Consider the following 25370-nt stretch of genomic DNA (forward strand, 5'->3'; position numbering starts at 1 on the left):
CAGGCATCATTGATGTCAAGACACATGTAGATTTTCAAGGAATGTTACGTCCACAGATGCTGAAAGTAAACGAAGATATTTCCTTAAATCCAACAAAGTGGAAAGTTTTACCTTTAAGCTGACACAGTGAGTTACATATTCTAAACTTTGGGAGAATGAATTTATATTTGTTAGACCAATAATTTCATGGTATTCTGCAAAAGCAGTTCTAGATAACAAAGATAGTGGATTTTAAAGGTATACATGATGATTCAGGGACATGAGATGAATAGCATCTGTCTAGACAGTTATTATGGGCAGAATGTGACAAAGAAACAATATGAACCCAGAATTCTGGCTGCCCAGTGACATTTTGGAAAGAAAATAGAAAACTAGGACAGTCTTTGGGGTAGAAGAGATAATATATTGACAACTTAACAAAACCTGTGGTGTCTAAAATAAATTAATCTCTTTTATTTTTAACACTTTTCAAGTCTTCACAGGGACTAGCGAGTGAAACAGCAATATCAAGATTTGATTCTACTGACCAAATCACGATGTTCTCAATCAATGGCTCAGTCTTCATGCCCCCTGTACTAACACTAATTGGAATCCCTGGCCTGGAGGCAGTACAGTGTTGGATTGGCATTCCATTTTCTGTCATGTACATCATTGCTGTGGTTGGGAATTCCATCATAATAGCTTTAATCAAATGTGAAAGCAGCCTCCATAAACCCATGTACATATTCTTGGCTATGTTGGGGGCCACAGATATGATCCTTAGCACTTGCATTCTTCCCAAAATGCTAGGCATTTTCTGGTTCCATTTGCCAGAAATTTATTTTGAAGCCTGTCTGCTGCAAATGTGGCTTATTCATTCATTTCAGGCCATTGAATCTGGTGTCCTACTTGCCATGGCCCTCGACCGCTACGTGGCCATTTGTGACCCATTGAGACATTCCACCATCTTCTCACAACAGCTACTGACTCAAATAGGAGTTGGCGTGACACTCAGGGCAGTTGTTCTTACAGTACCATGCATAGTGCTCATCAAATGTCGTCTCACACTGTACAAAACGACAATTATCTCTCACTCTTACTGTGAGCATATGGCCCTTGTGAAGCTTGCTGTGGAAGATATCCGAGTCAATAAGGTTTATGGCATATTTGTTGCCTTCAGCATCCTAGGCTTTGACATCATCTTCATCACCTTATCCTATGTTCAGATCTTCATCACTGTCTTTCAACTGCCCCAGAAGGAGGCAAGACTCAAAGCCTTCAACACATGCATTGCCCACATTTGTGTCTTCCTTCAGTTCTACCTTCTTGCGTTCTTTTCTTTCTTCACACATCGGTTTGGTTCGCACGTACCACCTTATGTTCATATTCTTTTGTCAAACCTTTACCTGTTAGTCCCACCATTTCTCAACCCGATAGTGTATGGGATGAAGACAAAAGAAATCCGTGACCATGTCCTGAAAATGGTTTCCTCTAAAAGCACTTCTTGATCATCAGTGTGCCTTTAGGAAAAAAAATTTTTTTTCTAAGTAGTAATCTAAATATAGAGAAAAGGTACACTTTCCACATCTATGCACTTTTGGAGTGGATGATTTCAACTAAATCTCAGCTGTCTTTCATTCAAGAAATCATCATATACCCAATGTTTTTGGTTGTATAACCAAATCACGAATAGAAGTCCTCTCTGATATAATTCACTCTGATATTTTTCTCATTTTGGCTTGTCCCCATGTACCAGGAGTTACTTATCATTTAGCTTTATATTGAAAAGAAAATTGTAAAACACATAATGCAAAAGTAAAGCATTTAGTTGAAAATAGAAATAAGTTGATAATTTATTTCATTTGATTAATTTATTGAAAATATTTAATAAAAATATCACAATTACTGCGACAATGTTTTCTATTTTCATATATATTTAACATAAATCTAAGTAAAATAAATTTTAAAAAGTAATGTTCATATAACAAGTTCCAAGTGAATAATGTAATCATTGCTATCTTTCAAAACTAGGATACACTGCATAGTGCAAACAGTTAAGCACTGGGTACTTTAGACAAAAGGAGATTCAACCCATCCAGAAGCACCCAAAACAAAGGCAGGCATGGATATTCATTTCTGAAAAGCCACAAACTTGAAAACCCTCTGGGGCATGGTTTCACTCTGAAACACACAGGGTGTTACCATGGTTAGAGTTGATTCAGACTACTGGTGGCTGGTTTTAGCATCAAAAAGCATAGAAGTTTATTTTTGTTTCTGAAAATCCTTGCTTCTCCTGAGATAATCACTCTATTATTTCCTTGAATTTCACCGTGTAACCTTGCATCAGTAAACTTAGTAGATTTGTTGATTTATGAATTTATATAATTGGTTCCATGCAACTTAAGTTTCTTTCTTTCTAGTTAGTTATATTAGTGATATAATTTTATTCATTATTAATAATTAATAAGGTATCATGGTATAAGTATACCTTTAATATTTATATAATCAGCCACTGTTTGATCGTTTACTTTATGGGTTGCTCTCTGGCAGTCTCTACAATTATGTGGACACACTTTCCTAATGCCAGTAGTATCCTCACTTGATAAAAAATAAACTGGTTTCTATCGGTAAATTTATGTGACTTAGCTTTATGCTGTCATATCCTTATAACTAAATAGTATTAAAAACGATTACCAGCATTCCATACCATATAATCATCTTGCATAATTACATCAGGACATAGACAACGCTAAACTCAGAGTGATTGCATGAGTGTCAGAATAGAAAGATACTATATAGGATTTTCAATAACTGGTCTTTTAAAATTGATTTCTGAGAATTCTGATGAACACTAATATTTTGGATACCAATTGGGTGTGTTAACTATTTTCACCACTTAAGTGCTAATTTTATCAGTAATATCAACACTGACACAAGTACACTCTTAATAAAATGAAAAAGCAAACCATAGACCAACAAATCAGGCATAAGGCAAAATATATAGCAAAGGATATGACCTGAATTTAAATTTTGTATATATTAATATACCAGTAATTGTAGATATTCACCTACACATTTTATATTTACATGTTCTATAGATATTTACATAGGTATATAATCTATATATTTTATATCATAATCCACCTTTACTATATATAAATTTATATGTATATGTTAAAAAAATCAATAATAAAATAAAAATTAAAAGTGAAACTCATTGTTATTGCATCAAGGCACCCTCATGTATTTCATGTAAAAGTGAGTGATTTCTGTTTTATAATTTTTAAAGGTTCACATCAGAAGATTTTTTTCCCATAGAATGACAGGTGTGTTTGAATTACTGATGTTATGGTTTGTATTCTGGCTGTAAATCATTTTCATCAGCTAGTGACCTTAAAATTCCAACCACCAAGTGAAAATGAGAAAAATTATTGATCAGACATTTTATAAAAGATAAATTACTAAGACTCCCAATAACAAGAATAAATAAAACATTATTTTGGTGACTGAAACAATCTGAACACCTCATACATATGACTCCATTTATGTGATGTTTTAGAACAGGAAAATCTCATCTATAGTGAAGGAAATGTGGGTTTTCCATTAGAGAGTGATAAGTAGCAGGCATTGACTGGAAACAGACCCAAAGGGAAACCTTCCTGGAGTAATGGAAATGTTCTGTATCTCAATAGAATTGTAGGTGACCTAGCTGTAATGCATATCCAAATAGAAGCTCAAGATGTACACATGTCACTGCTATAGATCATTCCTCAGTGCGGGTGAGAGCCCAGCTATGCCGCATCAAGCTGCATCTGAAATGAGGCGTGCTGATGAAAGGAAAAGAAAGAGACATGTACGAAGTATGGGATTGGGAGGACAACAGTCTGAGGGACTGAAGTACTGAGTATTTTCAAAGGTTGGTTTTTATACTCTTCTTACAAGGGAATGGTTACAAAACAAACATTAAAGCACTTACTTTACAACACATTCTGAACCTCTTATCTATGCAAACATTACTTAACTAGGCCCACTGTCTAAACACTTGAATAATAACAGCACTATATTCTAAGATAAGCACAATGGCATGCAGGGTTCCAGAGAAACTTAACAAGGTCATAAATCACTGAGTTATCTCACAATGCTTTTAGCTGCAAGGTAAACAGAGGTACATGCGACTAATTAGTCACCCACCAATAAACACTTTGACCAGTCTCCTACACCTTAGAATCAAGGTCGTACATACCAATTTGGGATCCCAGATATTATATTTGTTTTCCACAATTATGTTAGTTAGCGTCTGGGAGTTGGTTAGTCACTACTAAGTTAGCCTCAAAGTACTGCTTCTTCAGCACCAGTTCATGATTGTTCATGTCTGAGGCCTTTGTTCAGCTATTTTTTTCAATAATCTCATTAAAAGTTTTCCTTAAGGAAATGATGAGGTTTGCCACATGGCAACAATTTAAAAAGTGCTCATTCACTACAGCAAAGTTGTGTCTGTAGAGTGAAGCCATGTAACAAAAAACAAAGTAAATAGGAAATGCATGTTGATTTAAAGTTGTCAATTATTGGGTGAGGTAGTTTATTGTGCCAACCTAGTCAATAAACACATGTGGGGTTAATTGAAGGGTGGAGGGATAAATAGCTACATGAGCCTTGCCTTTCTACATCTCGGGTCTCTTGCTTTGTGATTGTCGGAAAAGGGTGCAGCAGCCTGAACCAATTCCCTGCTTCAGCTGGCAAGGCTCACTTCCTGCAAGACATCCCCAAGGAGAAGCCACATGAACCTACCCCGATGCAACTCTGGGTGCTGGAGTAGCCCTGTGGAGACCCCTGCCAATGCTGAGATGTTTATACGTTCACTGATTCGGCTGTCCTCCTTCAATAGGCATCATAGTGTGTGTTTTGTGAGATGGAGGAGGACTTTGTGGATTGGTGTTGGACTTATAGGTTAATGTTGGGCTTGTGGGCTTGGGCAGCACTGGGTTGGGAAGTTTTCTTGATGTGCACATAACCTTCATAAAAAACTCTCTCTCATATATATATATATGAGTTTCTGTGGATTTGTTTCTCTAAAGTACCCAGACTAACACATTGGGCAACCTCAAAAACAAGAGAGTTGAGCCAAAATAAAATGACTGCAGAATTCATTTCCTTGAGATACCTGTCACCTGCTTCTTCTTAATCTCAGCTGTTTCAGCTTTAAGTCCAAAGCAGTATTTCAGTCCCTTTAATCTGGAACACATATGTTTAAGGTAACATCTGGTTTACTTAGTAGGGTTTCTAAATGGAATCCTTCTGGTGTGACCTATGAAAAACTGGTATACTCTTAGAAAAGCCAAAATCTCAAACACCAAGTGTCCTATAATATGAGACTTATGTTGCAAAATTAGAATATAAATTCTGTCACAAATGCATGATCAACCTTCTAATAAAATGGATTCTCCCATTGGGCATCTATGTGAGGAATGTTAAGTATTTTCCCCAGGGTGGCTGCCCTTTCCTACCTTACCCAAACACCTCTGAGTTGGACAAATCCCTCACACAGTGTGTTCAGTCACTTAAATTTCTAATTTGTATAACTGAACAGTCTACGTATTTTAGTCTAAAAATCGCATGTATATTTATGCAAATATTTATATATTTATAAGATCTCATATATATTATTTATATAAAGGAATGGATATATTCCTTTCTCACTATATTTAAAATTCCATGCAATTGACTAGATTAATGATATTATTATTAGAATTATCAAATGTATTATCTAGATTGCTTATAATATTTCTGAAGTATTTGGAAACATTGCCTTTGAAGTGAACAAGGGATAATTGTCAGTCTTAGGTTTACATATAAATTTGGAATATGTAACCATAGGCCCGACTCTGAGAACAAGTCATTCTTATGATGTGGCTCTGCTTGATACTCTCCCTCATAAAGTGGTCATTGAAGATATGGGTGCTGTAGGAAACCAGAGGGGCCTGCTTATCAGAAAGAATAGGGCCTGGCTGGAGATCCCCTCGCAGAGGGGTCTAGGGGAGGAGATGAGTCAGTCAGGGTACGATGTAGCACCGATGAAGAATACAGCTTTCCTCCAGTTCCTAAATGCTTCCTCCCCCCAACTACCATGACCTGAATTCTACCTTGCAAGTCTGTATAGAGCAGAGGATGTACACTGGTGCAGATAGGAGCTGGAGGCACAGGGAATCCAGGGTGGATGATACCTTCAGGACCAGGGCTGTGAGGGGGCAATACTGGGAGGGTAGAAGGAAAGTGGGTTGGAAAGAGGGAACCGATGACAAGGATCTACATGTGGCCTCCTCCCTGGAGGACGGACAACAGAAAAGGGGGTGAAGCGAGACACCAGAAGGGCAAGATATGACAAAATAATGATTTGTAAATTATCAAGGGCTCATGAGGAGTGGGGAGAAGGGAGGGAGGAGGTAAAAGAGGACTTGATGCAAAGGGCTTAAGTGGAGAGCAAATGCTTTGAAAATGATGAGGGCAAAGAATGCACAGATGTGCTTTATACAATTGATGTATATATGGATTGTGATAAGAGTTGTAGGAGTCCCTAATAAAATGTTTAAATTTTTTTTAAAGAATAGGACCTGTAGTCTTAAAGTCTTATCGTAAAGGAAGCAGCCATCTAAGGCAGATGTCAGCTAAGTTCATACAGAAGGAACACACCAGCCAATTTGATCCACGACTTGTTAATGACAAAATTCATTATCCATTAATTATTATCAAAATATGGTTTTTTGTTTTTCACTTTCATCATAGCCTTCTGCATTTTAATAATTAAATCCATAATCAAAAAAGAGAATTTTATTAGAGCCTAAATTCTGAGTTTTCAGCTTTTAGATATCCATTTAAAGTTTTCTTGTGTGGATTAAGTCTCCCTTGAATTCCCTTTGACCAAAGATGTGAGCATTTTGTGCCCCAACAGAACCTTTACCACTGAAAATCCTAGGGAGGGCAATCTCTCTTATCGGGTCACCTGGGTGTATTCTTGATGAATATCAATATACGGGGGTGGGAGGTGTCTGGAAATAGCAAAAATGTATATCTGGAAAAATTATTCCAATTAAATCTCCCATATTTATAATTCAAAGATGTGTATACTGAATAATTAAGTATGCAACACTCTTAGAGCAATGGGAACTTTTATACATTGTTGAACCATAAAATGATATTACTCTTAAAAAAGCAACATCCATTATTAATTAAAAAGATAAAGAAAAACTTGTGAATGATAATATTTTAAAGTATTAGGTAGTTTTTCATTTTTTAGTTATCTCTTTAAACTCTGAATATTTTCTAAATTATAATTTAGCTCTAAATAGATTAGATAATCGAGGGTGGGGGGTGCATTGACTTTGGGTTTTTCACAGGACCATGTGTGACATCAGTATTCTCAAGCTGCTCAATATCTATTATTCTTGTACATCCCACTTTTAAAGACCTATTTTTGATCTTATAGAAGCCCTGGTGAAGTAGTGATTACTAATTGGGGTAATAACTGCAAGGTCAGCAGTTTGAAACCATCAGTTGCTACCAGGAAGAAAGACAAGGTTTTCTACTCTCCTGAGGAGTTGCTTCTCAGAAAGTCTCAGCGTTAGTTCTACCCTGTCCTACAGGGTTGCTATGGGAACAGCGGGGAGGAATTGTTGCTTACCTATTTTGATGATTTTTAAAAATTGATTTTCTTATATTCCCAGTTTATCCTAAAATATTAATTGATGTGCAATATAAAATCAGAACTACCAGCATTAGCCACACAACAATTACGTGATGCAAAGAATTATATGATGCAAAGCTTTGTATAATTTGCATCAAGAATTAAATGCAGATTGAAAAGAAAAAAATACAAAATCTTTTTTATGGAAAGCAAAAATGGTTACCAAATATTAATTGAGAAAATAATGAAACTGAAACTCTAATTTTTGGGTTTAAGTATCATAGTTGAAAACTGTCTGAACAGAAAAATTTAATTGCAATTAGAAACTACCTACTTTATATATCAAGGGTATAGTCATTTTTGTCTTATGCAACTTTTTATTATCAACACCTTCGGAGGACTTTGTTATCTGAATGCTGAAGTGTGATCCATGTTGAGAGCTGCAGTGTTTGAGATTCAAGTCCTTTCCACTTTCAGTGAGCAAGGTTGTATCATTTGCATACCACAGATTCAAGAGACTCCCTACTGTGTTCTTCTGATGCTAGAGTTTGGGATACATATGCTTAGCATATAGATTTGGAAAATGTGGGGATACGGAAAAACCCAGACATGCACCTTCCCTGATTTTAAATCAGGTATTATCTCCATATTTTGTTTGAATGGCTGACTCATTCTACATACAGTTTGCACATGTGCACAATTAACTCTTATGAAATTCCTATTCTTCACAAATTTAACATTAACTTGTTATAAGACCACCATTCCTCTGGGGGCTGGCCCAAGTCCCAAATACTAAGTGGACACCTACCCTTCCCCCCCCCCCCCCCAAAGAATTTATTTCAAAGGACAGCATTGAATGTGCAGCTCCTAGAGAGGGACATACCTGATCAGAGCACATGGGAGCAGATGAAGGGAGAAGAGGAGAGAGTGAGACCTCATGGCCCACCAGGCTGTGAGGACGATGACCCCAATTAGAGCAGCCAGTTCACAGAGAGGACCACATGGTCCTCTCTCCCCCCCACTATGAGAAATGGCACCCCTCACTGACCCTTAGCCCTGCGGGGGACAGCACCAGAGACACAGTGTGGGAATTGCCCCTTAACTGATCCTGTCACATCAAGGCAAAGCACTGGGGGAGTGCAGCAGAACAGCAAGGGAATGGAGCCGCAAGGTTCCCAGGGAGTGCTGAAGGTGGACTTTGGGGCCAGTGTGTGGTGCCCCAACAGACTGGACTGGAGAGCACTCCTAAAGTCCATCTTGTCAAGGGTATTCCACTTTGGGCCAACCTCTACTTCACCAAGCATGATATTCTTTTCCAGGAACTGATCTCTCTCAAAGCATATCCAATGTATGTGAGACAAATCTGTGCTCCTTGCTTCTAAGAAGCATTCTGGCCATACTTCTTCCACAACAGATTTGTTTATTATTGGGGGGAGTGTATGATAATTCTTTATTTTTCCAGCACCATGATTTCATGCATTTATTGTTCTTTGGTCTTTCTTTTTCAATGTCCAACTTTCACATACATATGAGCCAACTGAGAATATGATGGTGTCTTAATCCTTAAAGTAATACCCTTGCTTTTCAAAACTTTAAAGAAAGTCACCCAATGCAATGCATCCTTTGATCTCTTGACTGCTGATTCCATGAGCATTCATTGGGGATCCAAGCAAAACAAATTCTTTGGTCATGTCAACCATTTCTCCCTTACATTCAACCGGTCCAGAGATGAGGGTTTGGGTTTTCTTTATATTGAGCTATAATGCATAGGGAAGGCTGCAACCCTTCATGTTCATCAGCAGATGTTTCCTGTCCTCACTTTCAGAATTTCACAGGTCATTAATAAGTCTCCCACCCATTCTGATGCTACGTTCTTCTTCTTTTAATTCAGATTCTCTGATCATTGCACAACATACTGCTTGAATAAGTTAGTTGAGAGATACAACCCTGACACACTTTTAAAAATTTTTGCAGTATTTTCTTGTTCTATTTCTATAACTGCTTTTTGCTATATGGACAGGTTATTATCTTTAACATATACATGAGCAATGTAAGTCACAACATTTTCTATAGAACCACTCATGGAGGGCAAAGAGTAATGGGAATTTTTACACTTGTTCTAGGCTCACTCTATGATGAACACCGTCTAAGAAGAAATACAGTAGACTCACTAAGAACAAGGAAAGTTTTGGTCTTATAAGTCTTAGTTAAGTTAAGAGCCTTCATTTTTAGAATGTTTTTCCTCAAAGTGAATTCTGATGCTGTAAATGACAGAAATACACTCTTTAAAATGTTTTTATGGCACTAATTACATATTTTGAATAATCTTCATATGTTGTTAAAATGCAATGAATTATTTAATATTGCTCTTCCAACCATAGGCTTTGTTACCCCCTTCAAGTGCCTTTGTTTTCCTGATGGATCTGGGTAAAATTAACTGGGTAAATTTGCTATCTAGAAGTAGAAATAGGGATGACATTTCTAGCAAGAGTGGAAACAGAAGTGAAGCAAGTCTTGTGGACCTTGATATGACAGTTTATTCAACCACTGGATCCAGGAGACAGCTGTGCTCCAAAGGGATGGCAAAGCAGCAACAGCAGTTCACTGAGCAAGCAAAGCTGAGAATTTTTGAGCCAGTCTCTCTTGTGGATTGGGGAGCCTCTGGGCCTTAGTGGAGGAGCAGGGATTCTGATCATGAATAATGAGTAACTTTGGGTTAAGATTTATAGTTATGTGAAATTTTCTATGGACATTTTTGTCAACCTTAAAGAGCAAGGCAGGGGCCAGAACAAAAAGTGAAGGGTTAGAGAGAGTGGCCTATCTGCTAGCAAAGCAGAGGCAAAATTATACTGACCGAACAACTCTATACTGAGCATTGCTTCCCTGAATTGTGTAAACTTTTACAGTACTCCACAAAACCCATAACCGTGAGTTCTGCCTGTGAACTCTGTGTGACCATTGCAGTGACTTATAAAAGGCAACTGAAAAGTAGAGAGTTTTGTGGAGGAATAGGTGGTGCTGGAACCCGTAAGGAAGGTTGGAGGCTGGGGGCAGGTCTGACCTTCTCCTCATAAGAATTGTTCTTGGGCAGCTGATGCTGATGATTTTTATTCCTCTTGGTGGAACTGCGGTAGGTCAGGTGCCTTCCCCCATCCCTCATAATTGTAAAGATATTTACCGTACAATATGAAGTACAAAATCGTACATCTAGCATACATATGTATTCCTAAATAATCAGTAAAACTCTTTAAGTTAGTATTCCCAAAGAATAAGGGTTATGAATGAATCAGATTTCTAAATAATAACTTTTCAAATGAACAAAAATAAGTCCCAAACATATGTATTTTCATAAAAATATATATTAAGGCACAGGACAACAGGATACACTACAAATTAAACATAATTAATACTAAGGAAATCCTCAAGATTAAGGACCATGTTGAAAATGTCTATCACTATCTTTTCATAGGAAGGAATAATCCCTTTCATTTCCTGTCTTTATATATCTTTTCCAATTGACTTTTAATTGGGAGTAATATATATATATCATATCATTCCCTACTTCAATCACGTCAAGCAGTATTGCCCATTTGCTATCATGATCAGTTTCCAAACCTTCTTTTCCTGCTTGAACTCCTTGACCCGCCCTTTCCTCCACTGTCCACCACCACCATTCGACCCCGCTTGAAGCCTTACTCTACTTGCTGTCCCTATAGGTTCATCAATGCTGTATTTCACATACTGAAAGAGAGAAGATTCTAATATTTCTAATTAGGAAATAAATCAACAGTGATTAGCTCATTTCCTTTCCCCTCTTATAGTTTTTGAAGCTTACAATTGTCCTGACCTTACTACCCTCTTCCAACTTTTAATACACTTTCTCCTTTTCATCACAGAAGTGCCATCTAAAAGTTATTTAGAGTTTTCAGGGAATGCCAAGAGTAACATAAGAAGGTGGAACTATATGTATGACTTCCCTTTGCTGAAACAACCTGAAATAATGCTATACAACTCGCTTGGGCATTAGCTGAAGCACGGTTCTGCGCATGTCCTGGTGCCCCTTGCTGTGTGGTCTACTGTTAAGCTTGTGAGAACAAGATGGATTCTAAGCTCTGGTGCCCTGAGAGACACTACTTCCTTATTTGACTGAGAAAACATCCTTCAATTATTGGCCAAACTATGACAGGAATCAAGTCTCATGAAAATTGATTACCAGAATATTCTTGAGAAAAGGTGACTGGTCCTCTGGACACAGCGTACATGTCTGCAGCTGGGAGTAAAGTCTCTCATGACTTTCCAGAGCTGATGAAATTTTGGTCAATAGGGGAAATTTTGGCTAAAACCAACCAGCAAAGAGAATGCACTTCCCTTCCATCAGTGACACACATGTGCTGCTCCTCAATTCTGAGTGAATGCAGACTTTGAAATGGGGACCCAAATCAGGTGCAGGTGAAATGATAAATTTTCAAGTAAAAGCACACGTAAAGCTCATGAGATTAGATATAGAAAATTTCAAAATCATAATTATAAGAGTACTGATTATTTTCTAACGTATTTTTATTTGAAATTCTCGGCATGTTAATTCAGGAACAGATGTTATGGACCATAGAGTCTGCCTGGGAAGGTTGTGTGGTGAAAGGCAGTTACTTCATTGTCAGGAGAAAGGGAAGAAAGAAGCACGACTACCTTCAATCTTTGTGCTTTTAAATCTGAAAATAATAGGAGAGGACCCCAAATATTAGAGGAAAAATTCAACTATCTTCAATTCTGTTCTTCTTAGAACTTCCTGAAGTTCTATCTCATGATCAGAAAGGGGAAGTATTGTTTGACAGGAAGATTTAGCTCAATTTAATTGAGGACATTCTGAAGGTGAAAATGAGTTGACATGTAGGTCTGGAAAACCTATAAGACTACTTTAGGAGATGCCAAGAATTCACAGCATGGAATTTTGTTTAAGGAGAGGGATTTGGTTGAAACATCTCCAAATTTTTCAGATTAAATTTCAAAGGAATTAAGGTCCTTGGGAGTGAGAGATCATAGTGTAATGTTGTGGATGATGATTTGTGGGGAATATTTTAGATATACTTAGCACAAAACCACATACAAGACTTATAGATAAGCTTGATTTAGATGTTTTATTATTTAAAAATAAGTATTCATTGATACTTTCATGAAACCTGTTAATTAACTTTAGTTTTATGCTAACATATAGGTCTGCTTGAAAGTACTAAAAATTGCTATCCCAACAAAAATATGATTTTGAACAACTTCCTAGAGGAAGCTCAGTCTTTCATATATTTTGTGTCACTTTAACCAGAAGTCAGGGATTTATAACTTCTTTTCTTTTACCATAAGAAGAGTTGATTTCTGGATTAAGATTCTCCATTGGAACAGATTTCAAATGGAGATTCAGACTTCCCAAACCATTCACCTCTCTCTAAGCTCTACGAAGGTATCATGGAGCGCTATCATTTTCATTGTTCAGGATGAACAGAGAACAGTTCTCCTCTTCTGTAAGGGGTATAATTGAGTTCATTTAACTTTAACAACTACCAGTAATATCTTACCTCTGTTCTGGCACTCCATCTATGCAGACAAAGTCATGTCTGAGAACCTTGAATATAAAGACAAGTCATTGAAGCCTGTGTCTCTTGATTCTGACCTACTTGAGTAGTACACCAGAATTATATAAATCTCAGTACTTATCAAGATGAGGTCTAGCTCTGTGACATGAACATTCTTGGTGAGAAGAGGTTTTCATGGGAATCACTCCCCTTGAAAGAGGTGTTCTACTAACTAACTTATATCAGTGAAGGGCTGACTTTTGATCTGATGAAATTAATAGAAGTGTGGGTATAAAGGTTTGGGGGAGTTTAAAATTAAAGTTCTATGTCTTGTGTCTGATTTCCGAAGAATCTTTTTCCTTCATTTTCATGAACAGGTTAGAGACAGAAAGAGAAGGTGGAATGAGAGAGTAAGAGAACACCACTAAACACACCGATAAATTGATATCATCAAAGAGATCATTTTCAATACTATTTTTCCACAACAATACAATAGTGTTTTACACAATATTATTTTTACACAAGGTAGGTAATCTTGCCAAAGTAAACAGTAGTGAAACGTTAAGTAGTCACTGTAATTTTAAGATCTCATTCATTGAAACAAGGAAGAAATAATGACGTTTATTCTGCTAATTCTGTTCTCAAATTAACTTTGTAAATCAGTCAGAATAGGATATACACCATTACAGAGTATCATGTATTTTACACATTTTCCCTCAAGAAGACCCTTGGATTGCAATGCCTATTCCCAATGCCGCCTATACTGACATTTGTAGGAATACCTAGTCTAGAACCTGTGCAGTGTTGGAGTGGGATTCCATTTTGTGCTATTCCTACTATCTCTTTGAATGGAAATACTCTACTAGTGATCTTCAAGTCTGAATGCACCCTCCATGAGCCCATGTACATCTTCTTGATCAGGCTAGGTGCCACAGACATTGCACTGAGCACCAGCTTTGTTCCCAAGATGCTTGGATTTTTTGTTTGTTTCATTTGCCAGATATCTATTTTGATGCATGTCTCCTTCAGATGTGGCTCATCCACACATTTCAGGGCATTGAATCAGGTGTCTTGGTGGCCATGGCTCTGGATCGCTATGCGGCTATCTGTCATCCCCTTAGACATGCTACCATATTCACTCATCAAGTAGTGACGCATATTGGAATTGGGATGACATTGCGGCCTGCCATCCTCGTAATCCCGTGCCTTCTGCTCATAAAGTGTCACCTGAAACTATACCAAACCAAAATAATATCCGATACTTACTGTGAAAACATGACTGTTGTGTAGCTTGCCACTGAAGATATTTTTATCAATAAGTTCTGTGGTCTTTTTGGTGATTTCATTGTTGATGGGTTTGACTCCATTTCAATCACCCTTTCCTATATCCAGATATTTATCACTGTTGCTACCTGTCCCCCAAAAAGGTTTGTCTTAAGGCATTCAATACATGTATTGCCCACATGAGTGTCTTCTTCCAATTCTATCTCCAAGCTTTCTTCTCTTTTTTTTTTTACTCACAGATCTAGATCTCATATCCGATCACACATACATATTACTTTGTCAATCCTTCTCTACTAGTTTCACCTTTCTTCAACCTTTTTGTCTATCTGGTGAAGACCAAGCTGATTAGAGATCAGGTAACAAAAGCCTTCTGTTCCAAAGATCAGGTTGGACATTTCATTAAAATTGTTCTCTCTATGAATTAAATGGCTCATGTAGGGACTCTATATGATGTGTTTCTCCCATCAATATTGGTGGGTATAACTATGACCTTAATAGTAAATTAATTGATGAAATTTTAAGGAATTCTAAAGGTTATTGACTTCTCAATGAGGAAAAATTTGATAGCTGGTCAATATTACTGACATGCAAGCAGTAATATAAACAATATTTTTCTAACTTTACTTTCGATGCTATTCCTACCTCATCAAACAATAACCAAAGGAGAGATTTGGAGGTCTAAAAAATATCTCGGTAGATATTCTACAAGCTGGGGTCTTTGCCGTATGCTTCCTAAAGATTTTTCTTTAATTTAAAGAAAAGTAATATTATTTGCCTTAACTTGACTAAACTTCATTTGTAAGACTCTCATAATTGAGGGCATGTAGCCTAGTTATTGCCAAAAATATTTTTAGGCCAAAAATATTTTATAGAAATTTCAAATATATACTTATTATGGAAAATCTTTGTAAATGTGTTTCATCTCAGGCACTGTGGAAGGATGCATGGCTTATGGAGTCAAACAAAGCTGTTCTCAAAACTATTTTACCTCCTTTGTATCCTGGACCTTGGGAAAATAGTTTATGGGCACACAGTCAGCTTTCTCTACTCTGAAGTGTGGAAAAAGTAAAATAAGCCTTATAAAGAAGCAGAAGTAGTGTCTAGTGCAAAATCATTGTCAAAAAATTGTATAACTTTTCCCATAGGACTTCATAACTTACAGTAACTCAATATGGTTAAAATATTCTCACTTCCATAATCTTATTTGCTGTTTCCATCATGAAGATCACCATTCCTGAGGAAAACTTTGATATAAATATTGTGCCTCTACTTTTATATATTTTACTTATGTCAGCATTGAGATGCTTCACTAAACATATCAATTGAAGACTGTTTTACAGACTAATTCTTTGGTAAAATTTTGCAAGAAGTTGTTTCATGTTCATTTACAAGGATTTTGAATTCTGTAGTTTTAACAGATGCAATGAAATAAATATCTTTATTTCCATGTCTGTGTATTTCTTCATTTGTGAGAATATCGTCAACTTTACTCTACCCTTTTGTTATCACAATACTACGTAAGATTATGTCTGTATTTAAAGAAAAAATAAATATTATATTGTTTTCTAATGTAACTCAAAAAAGCATTTACCTAGGGTTATATATAATGTTTCCTACAAATTCAATGTTCATGAGAAATTTAGTACTGAAACAGTGAGTGAAGGTTATTTTAAAACCACAAAATGCATCGTATATTTTCTAGGAATACCTCTGGTGTACCTGATACTTCTCACAATTGTTATATCTCAGCTATAAAAACAACATGTGTAAAGCTGATATCATTGTTTTCCAAGTAAATATTTCTACTAATTTACCCAATTGGCCCAGGGTAGAAAGAAGTACATATAATATAAACTTTTTTATTGACTACTAATTCAACTTTAGACAAGTTTTGACATAGGGCATTTCTAAACTTTTAGGTTAAATTTGTTGCTTTTATGTGATTTATCATAAATAACCTGGGGTTTTCAATTGAACATGCAATAGACATGGAAACAAAGAGTAAGTCAAAATATATTACTACAAAATCATAGAAAACTTTATTAAACAAACATTGCAATATGGAGCGATTGCTCCATCTAGGTGTATACTCTCCTGAAATAAGGGTTTCTAGTTCTGCCCTTCTTGAAGAATTCTATACTCTTCAATTTATACTCTTCAATTTATACCATTTTAAAATGACATTTTTTACATTCTTTGTGGATTCAAATCTTGTTCTTTTTAAACGTTGAATATGGGGAACAAAAATATAAGAGGGCAAGAATGCGCCTGCTGTGTGGATGGGCTAATTCTGCCTAATGAAATTATTATAGGTCTAAACTTGGTCCCCTAGAAGAATGAGCAGAAGCGTTGTCGAGATGGAATAAAAAGAATTCTCAGAGTATTTTTTCTGGCCTTTTACTTGCTAATGTAGTTCTCAATTTAACGCAAAAACAAAAAAAAAACCCACTTCTTCCTAAGATGTTCCCATGATTGTACTAATAAAAAATCTACCTGGAACTGTCCTTAAATTCCCCCGCCGGCAAGAGGCCCGCCCACAGAACCCACTGTTAGATTTGAGCTTGCTCTCTGGATTAGAAGGGTCCATACACAAACCATGCCTAGTTATGTTTCCTTCCATAAAATCATCTTTGTTTGTTTTGATCTTACTTAGCTTTGATTTTACTTAGGACATAGTTGGAAAGTTCAGTTATGTGAGCTAGCTGATCTTTGTGAAATACTTTCGGCATCCATTGAACTGAAACTCATTGAAACTAAGTATTTGCTTAAAATTTAAAATGCCTAATGATATGTGACCTCAACTTCAGTAACGATTGCATCAATTGTAGTTTTATGTTATTCTTCCATCGATTTCTGCACTTCAGCCACAGTTTCTCATTGCGGTCTTCCCATCTTCAAAAAATCAAATAAAAACTGAATAAAAATCTCCTCCAAACTCACAGCCTATGAGTGGTTTAGGACTCACAACAACCCGAGAGGCTGAGCAGAATTTCCCACATTGGTTTCAGAAGATGTAAATCTTTGTAGGAGCACAAAGCCTTATCTTTCTCCTGAGGAGTAGCCTGTTGGTTTGAACTGCTGACCTTGTAGTTAGTAGATCAATGCATAACCCTACTATGCCTCTAGGGACCATTTTAAAATGCTAAGTCCATCTAAAACCTATTGTTCTATATGGGGCAGCATTCTCACAAACGTTGCAAACCTTCAATGATTTGAGGAAGTGCCAATGGAAATTCATAATCATTTTTTATCTAAAACAAAAAGTGTTCTTTAATTTTTTTAAGATATCCTAATAAAACTAACAGGAGCTCTGGTGGCACATTGGTTAGGCAATGGGCTGTGATGCACAAGGTCAGCAGTTAGAAACCACTCCGTGGGAGAAAGATGAGACTCTGTTCCTATAAATTGTCAGTCTCAGAAACTCTCCGGGGCAGTTCTAACTTGTCCTAAAGGGTCACTATGAGTTAGAATCACTCAGTAGCATTGAGTTTCATGAGTAACAAGTCTAAGATTAAGTATATTATTCAGAGCGATTGAATGTAACAATCTCTATATCTCAGAGAAATGTTTAAACATGTTATCTTTGGAATACGCCCGTGCAATATATGAACTGCAACAGCCATGGTAACAACATCTTGTGTCTTACCTTTACAGTTATCTAGTATAAGGTATCCTCCTTGTCTCTAAAATGAAAGAGTAAAAGTAAAATCACACAGACAAGAGAGAGAGAGAGTCAGTGTGATTGTATTTTTATACAACATATACCTAGAGAGAGAGAATTCTGGTTGAATGTGTGTATACATATATATTAACATAGAAATATAGGTGTGTGTATATTCACATATACACATGAACATATGTGGTTATTACCATATATACTCATGTATACACTGTTTTTCAGCATATTTTTAATACAGTTTTGGTGGTAAACTTTGGTGCATCAGTTGATATTCAGGTTGGTTATACTTGTGTATATACAGTATTTGTCATTGACTTGATTCCTACTTTCCTATTCATATGCAGAATAGAACTGGGCCATTGGGTTTTAAAAAAGGTTATCTCTTGGTAAACCCTTTTTCTAAGGTACCTTTAAGTGAATTGAACTGCAAGCCTTATAGCTAAGAATCCAGTGCTTAATCACTTTTGCCACTCCCTATGTATATACTAATATCTACATATAAGCACACATACATACATAAATGTGTGCATATTTTCACATTGTGCATGAATAAATAGATATTTTAAATTATAAATGATCAATTTAGTTATAAATGAGTTGAAATAAAATCAATGAAGAAACAGTATTTTGATTCTGATAATCCATAAATCGGTTTAATTCAAACTCTTTTCACAGTTACTGGTTGGGCATATTTCACTCTACTATGTCTTCCAGGAAGGGTTTTTTTTTTCTGTGTAATATATAAATTGAAGGAATGCCATGTAATATAAGACGTTCTGAAAGTGTATATATAGAAAAACTTTCTCTTATAGATACATATAGAGCAAAAACCTGATGGGCATAATTTATATTACAATGAATAGCATCACTGAATGTAAAAGACCTATTTTGCCCCCTTATTCCAAATTTCCAAATAAACTTGAATAAGCCTACCAAGGAATAGAAATATATAGTTTACATCCCTCTACTGTAAGGGAGATAGGTAAATTCATAATAATTTGCAAGTTGGATCTTTAGGAATTTTGCTACAGGGAGAAATAAGACTGGTGAGAGAAACAGGGCAAGATAAGCAAGGCAGATTAAGCAGTGGAGATATGATGGATGAATGGTAATATTTGTAAAACACAACAGAAATAAATATGAATTCAGAGTGTTTTTTTTTTATTTAAAAGTAAAATGCTGGTTTTCAGGTATATATCTACCTAAAGAGAAAATGAAAGAAAAGAAATTAAACATTAACTTCCAAAATTGACATTGTGATAAAAAATGCTTTAAAATCTTAATTATCATTGATAGAATTTTATATTCCTTGAATGTAAATATTTGACCACATTTCTTCCTTCTTTGGAGATGAACTGCAGTTAGACTCTGTAATCACCTTGCTGGCCACCAACAAGATGAGTGTGTAGGTAGGTGTAAGTGACAATATACAGAGGGAAAAAACAACAACAAAAACCCTAGGCTTATAATATAGCTTGGAACTATTTTTCTATATAATTAAACATATGTGTTGAAAAGCAAGAATGAAAAAAATTTACACTTGGATTTGGTTATGTAGTTGAATTCCCTTATTTTACAGAAAGTATGTGACTGAGCATATATGTCCCAAAGATTCTTCAAACCATAATTCTACCCTCAGCTTAAATAGTCATGTTTAATATAATATTTCTTTGGCCCAGCATCTTTTCCTGTAAAATAAAGGGGTTAAATAAGTTCATTTTAAAATTCAGGTATGCTTTCACAAAACTGAAATTAATAAGACAGGTTTCTTGAATATTAAACTTATCTGTCTTCAGGTTAGTGTACAATTCTGTGTATGTTGGGGGTAAGGAGACTGAATGTGAAGAGACTGAGTTACAGTGTGACAAATATTTGATGTTATGTTATATGTTCTAATCCAGAAATATCAGGTATTACATTGAACAAAGTAGAGTTTCAGAAATGTTTTCTCAATTTTATGTAAAAATGTTAATTTTTGACACATGATAAAAATATGCATACATTGTGTATATTGTAAATAATAAATATGAAATAGTTAATAGCTGAAATCAAACCACACCCTAAGTGAAAATTCAGAAAACATTCATTCTACAAATTTAGCTATGTTCTAAACAGAGGTTAACTGGCACCACATTGAATACTTAGTTAACATTATTCATAGTGCTAAAATAAGAAATCAAGCTCATTTACTCTTTCTCTTCTTATTACTGGTGTGTGGAGGACTAAACTAGGAAGAAAGTGTAGATTTTCCTTCAACATATAAAGTATCGCATAAAAATCTATTATTATTGCTACAGATCATTTATGCATTTACCATTCCTCTTACAATTACTAGCTGTACTCCCTAGTACTCAGTTGTTTTTCAGAGTGAACCATCTCTTGATCTTGCTACGGATTTGCTGAGTCTTCACACTATAGATAATGGGGTTAATCAAGGGAGGAAAAAGAATATAGATGTTACCCATAAGAACATGGACCACAGGAGAGAGGTGCTTCCCAAAGCGGTGAACCATGGTCAGTCCAATTATTGGGATATAGAAAACCAGTACTGCACAGAGATGGGAGACACAGGTCTGAAATGATTTGAGCCTCTCCTCCTGGGAGGCAATAGCTAAGACTGATTTCAGGATCAAGACATAGGAAATGAGGATAAGCACAGAATCTAGAAAAGTTATGCAGATTACCAACGCTAAGGCATAGAAACTGTTGAACCGAATGTCAGAGCAGGCCAGCCGTAGCAAGTCTTGGTGCAGACAGAATGAGTGAGAGAGAATGTGGGGACGGCAGTAATAGAAGAACTTCAGTCGGACAATGGGAACAGTAATGGAAAGGAAACTCCTGGCAAAAATGGCCACACCGATTTTGATGATTCTGGCATTTGTGAGAATGGTTGTATATCTCAGAGGGTTGCAAATAGCAGTAAAGCGATCAAAGGCCATGGCGAGAAGGATGCCAGATTCCATGCATGAGAGCCCATGGATAAAGAAGGTTTGAGCAATACAGGTATTCAGTCCAATCTCTTGGCTGAGCCCCCACAGGATCCCCAGCACTGTGTGCACTGTGGACAGTCCCATGCACAGATCAGTGAGAGCCAGCATGGCCAGGAAGTAGAACATGGGCTCATGCAAGCTTGGCTCAGTCCGGATCACATGAAGGACCAAGAAGTTCCCGGCAAGTACCATCACATAGATACAGGAGAAGGGGATGGAGATCCAAGGGTAGTGCTTTTCCAGGCCAGGGAAACCCGTGAGAAGGAAGGTGGAGTTACTGATTTTGGAATCAGACCAAACAGACATTAATGACTAGAAACAAAACTCTCTCAAGGAAAACTGTATCTTATGGTTGATTAGGAAGTGACTATACACCAAGAACAATTAAATTACCTTAACATCGTATTGAGTATGAGACAAATACTTGATTTGCTCTGAAACAGAGAGATTACTTTAGGTCTGCTAATAAAAACTCTTTTTCCTTAGTCTTCTGACTCACCACAGGAATCAAGGGCCATATCTGTGCCACCCTGTTACTTTTACATCGATGCCTTACATTTATCAGAGCAGTGTTGGTTTGAGTTTGAGAACATATAATAATGAAGTGTGAACCTGTAAAGCAGAAGAAAACAACATAGAAAAAGAAACACATTTGGTTGTTCCTATCTCAAGTTTTGGAAAAGAAATCACAAATCATATGTGTGGTATCTGAAACTTACCTCCAGTTTTACATAAATCATTTGAAATAGTCATTTCTCAGCCATGATGACCATTCCGATATGTGTAATTCAAAATTTTGTTAAAGAAAGTCTGGAATGCAGAGTAAAAATATTTTTGCCAACCTTGAATATCGATCCTGATTTCTTTTGTTTCATCACAGTAAGACTGGCATTCTAGGAGATATGAGATTTATAGAGTTCAGCGGGGATGATAGCAATGCTGCAACTCTTGGGACCTGAGGTTTCTGAGACTGAGTCATGTAACAGCCAGTGATCTTTAGGGAGCACAAGTAAAGGCTCTTGGGCAATGTATGCCTAGCAGAATTTTCTATTGCAGAGATTCTGATGTTCTTACTAGTACAAATGTATATATGCATGTATATGTATGTGTGTGTATATGTATGTGTGTTTATGTAAGAAGACAAGGGAATGAGAAATGGACAGAGATGGTAAAAAACATCTGGTATTTTTATTCTTCTCAAAATAGTTCCCACAAACTCATTGAATGTTTATAGATACATCATGTATAAGTCAGGTTATTTGTTTTTATCTTTGTAAAATTACATAACATTTACCAATTTAACATTTTTAAGGTGTAATATTTAGTGACATCAGTTTCATTATGTTTTATGCCTATCATCAATACCCATCACAAAATTTAGATAACTATAAATAGAATCTCTATGAATTGGAATGGGCTTGATGATACCTTAAAAACAAAAATTGATTGTTGAAATTTTTTTTAGTACCTAGAAAATCAATGTTAAAAATAATTTATTTATGAGTCGGGGAGGTGTCACTAGCACGCTTAATTATTCTGTCTGTAGGTAAGAAAATGAATTTTCATATCAATTTTATCTTCCAATATTAATGATCCAAGTAGTCATCAACAAACACAATGTGATATATACCTTCCCATATGTTTGATTCTAAAGGCTTTTATAGTTTTCCGTATAAAATGTAGATCTCTGGTTTATCTTGGGTCAGAGTGAGGTTTAAGGTCTATGTCTAGGTTTCTTTTTTCAGTTAATTCAATTGCTCCAGCACTATTTGTTCAAAAGTATTTTTAGTGTTTCCATATTGAATTTTCTGTATATTTGTCAATATCAGTTGACTTGAGTCAAGAGGCATCCACGTAGAAACACACACCATGTGCTCCTGTTGTTTGATTAAAATATTAAGAGGTAAGAAGGCCAATAGTAGGAGGTTGAGGACTAAAAATAGATACAGTGTACTAAGATCTGGTTCATTTCTCTCCCTGTGATTTTCACCCAAGATGTGAATCAAGGAGAGTTGCTTAGAGCAAAATTCAACACTGCTGGAATGCAGGAGGAGCATCATAAAGATAAGTAGGTACAGACACACAAGGTTTTGAGGGCCTGGTGGCTTTTGGCTTACCACAGTGGAGTCAGGCTAGGGTTTGACCTTAGCCCTGCCATTCTCTCTGCCAGAACCCAGGACATATAGATATCATAAGGAGGTTAATCTCAACACAGCCACAGTTTGCCACCACATGCCTTGGGGCAGAGACTAAGCCCTTGCAGCTCCTTCGGCAGGGATCAGAGTTAAACCACATTGTTACTTTGTTTCCCTCTCTTCTCTGTATCCCTCACAGTGGCAGCTGCTGTGCAGGGGTTTTGTCTCAACACAGCCACAGCTTGCTGACACCTTGGGGCAGGGCCTAAACCATGGCTGCCCCAGGGGCAGAAATCAGGGTTCAGCTACATTATAACATTTGTCTCCCTCTCTTCTCTCTACCCCCACAGTCTCAGTGTGCTTACTAAAAAAAAAGTTCCTCCCTTTTTCTCTTTCCTGTTCTCTCAGACTCCACTGCTGACCTCCAAAAAAACTCCTCTTAAACTAGGGCATTTATGCCTGAGCCACATCCAACTAGGTGAACTCGACTCTGTGCAGTTAGCCAGAGACTGAGGAAAGCCCTGCTGACCTCCACCAGGGCATATGCTGCCTAACTTCCTACCAGGGAATTCCTACCTGTGTGTCTGGGGGTCTAAGGCAGCTTGGCCAACATTTGTAAACGTTCCAAGCTGATGCAGGAACCTCTGCCCAATCTCCGCAACACCAGAGCAGACAACCCACCAGCCTTCTGGGGCACTCACCCTGAGAGAGAAGCCACAGGAAGATAAAGTGGTAGGTTAATATCCTAGTAATATTAGCTATAGACAGTTCAAGAAGCATTCCTACAAGTCTCATATACAGAGCCAGTGCTCTTCAACTCCCTGGAAAATGGTACCTGGCTCCTCTAAAACAACGCAATGCAAATAGCTATTAGCCCCAACAACCTCAACGGAATAGCACGAGAAACAAAAGGCAATGGCAGAAGATGTCCTGAACATAAAAACATGCATTAAAGAAGCAAATATTGAGCTACCACATAAATAAATCTTCAGAATGCTGCTTGGAATCATATAGGATATGAGGGAAACAATACAGAAAATGATTAAATGAAAGGGGAGATAAAGGGCATACACCAAAGGGAGATACGGGAGCTTAGGGAGGATATAACAAGAAGCAGTAGCAGAAACATGGACCTAGAGTATCAACTGGAGGAAGCAGAGAGCCGCATCAGAGACTTGGAGGAGAACCAAGCAGACGTTAACAAACACTAACAAAAATCTTATAAGATCATCAGAGAAGCTGAAGATATGCTAAGAGCTATGTCTGATGCTATGAAGTGGGACAACATTAGAATTATTGGTTTACCAGAGGAAGTCACAGCAAAGAAGGCATCTACCACAATAATGAGAGAATTCTTGGAGGAAAAATTTCCCAGATTAATGAATGAAAACCACACAAATAATCAGGAGGCTAAAAGGACACCAGCTAGGTTGAATCCCAAGAAAAAGTCAACAAGGCACAAAATAGTTAAACTACCCAACTTTGAGGAAAAGGAGAAAATCATGAGAGCAGCAGGGGAAAACAAGCAATCAAATAGAAAGGGTCCCAAATGAGAATATTCTCAGACCTATCAGCAGAAACTGTGAAGAAGAGGAGAGAGAGAGTGGAGTAACATTTTCCATTAATTGAAGGAAAACAGCACAAACCCAAGAATATTCTACCCAGCCAAATTATTGATCAAGATAGACGGAAAAAGTAAAAGTCTTCCAAGACAAGGAAAAACTCAAAGAATACATTAGATGAAACCCAGCCCTACAGAAGCTCCTTGCCGACCCAGTATGGGCAGAACAACACTCACCAAGCATAAATAAGAGACCGTCACATAGAACAACCTCACCCAGAAAGCAACAAAGAGAAAACAGACCCCAAGATAGAATTGAATTAAGGATGGAAAGAAGTGAAGAATGATACACACACACAAATGCACAACACTCTGAGAAAGAAAGTAGGACAACACCCAATAAAAAAAGATATAAGATGACATCACAGAGTCTACAGATGGAGATAATAGCCCTGAATATCAGATGCCTGATCTCAGGCACTAAAAGACTGAAACTATCA

The 25370-nt window shown here is 36.7% G+C and overlaps 2 protein-coding genes and 1 pseudogene across 2 annotated transcripts; 2 read left to right on the forward strand and 1 right to left on the reverse strand.

Annotated features, from left to right (window-relative positions):
- The first annotated feature begins 536 nt into the window (after positions 1-536).
- LOC142446814 (olfactory receptor 52A5-like) lies at positions 537-1487 on the forward strand. Its single transcript, XM_075548554.1, has one exon. The coding sequence runs from the start codon at positions 537-539 to the stop codon at positions 1485-1487; it is 951 nt and encodes a 316-aa protein (XP_075404669.1).
- Positions 1488-13143: 11656 nt separating this feature from the next.
- LOC142445874 (olfactory receptor 52A4-like) lies at positions 13144-14930 on the forward strand (annotated as a pseudogene).
- Positions 14931-20535: 5605 nt separating this feature from the next.
- On the reverse strand, positions 20536-21480 carry LOC142446815 (olfactory receptor 51V1-like). The gene has a single exon (XM_075548555.1). It carries the CDS (start codon positions 21478-21480, stop codon positions 20536-20538), a length of 945 nt encoding a protein of 314 aa, XP_075404670.1.
- Between the last annotated feature and the right edge of the window lie 3890 nt (positions 21481-25370).

The sequence above is a fragment of the Tenrec ecaudatus genome, chromosome 4 (genome assembly GCF_050624435.1).
Source record: "Tenrec ecaudatus isolate mTenEca1 chromosome 4, mTenEca1.hap1, whole genome shotgun sequence".
Lineage (NCBI taxonomy): Eukaryota > Metazoa > Chordata > Mammalia > Afrosoricida > Tenrecidae > Tenrec > Tenrec ecaudatus.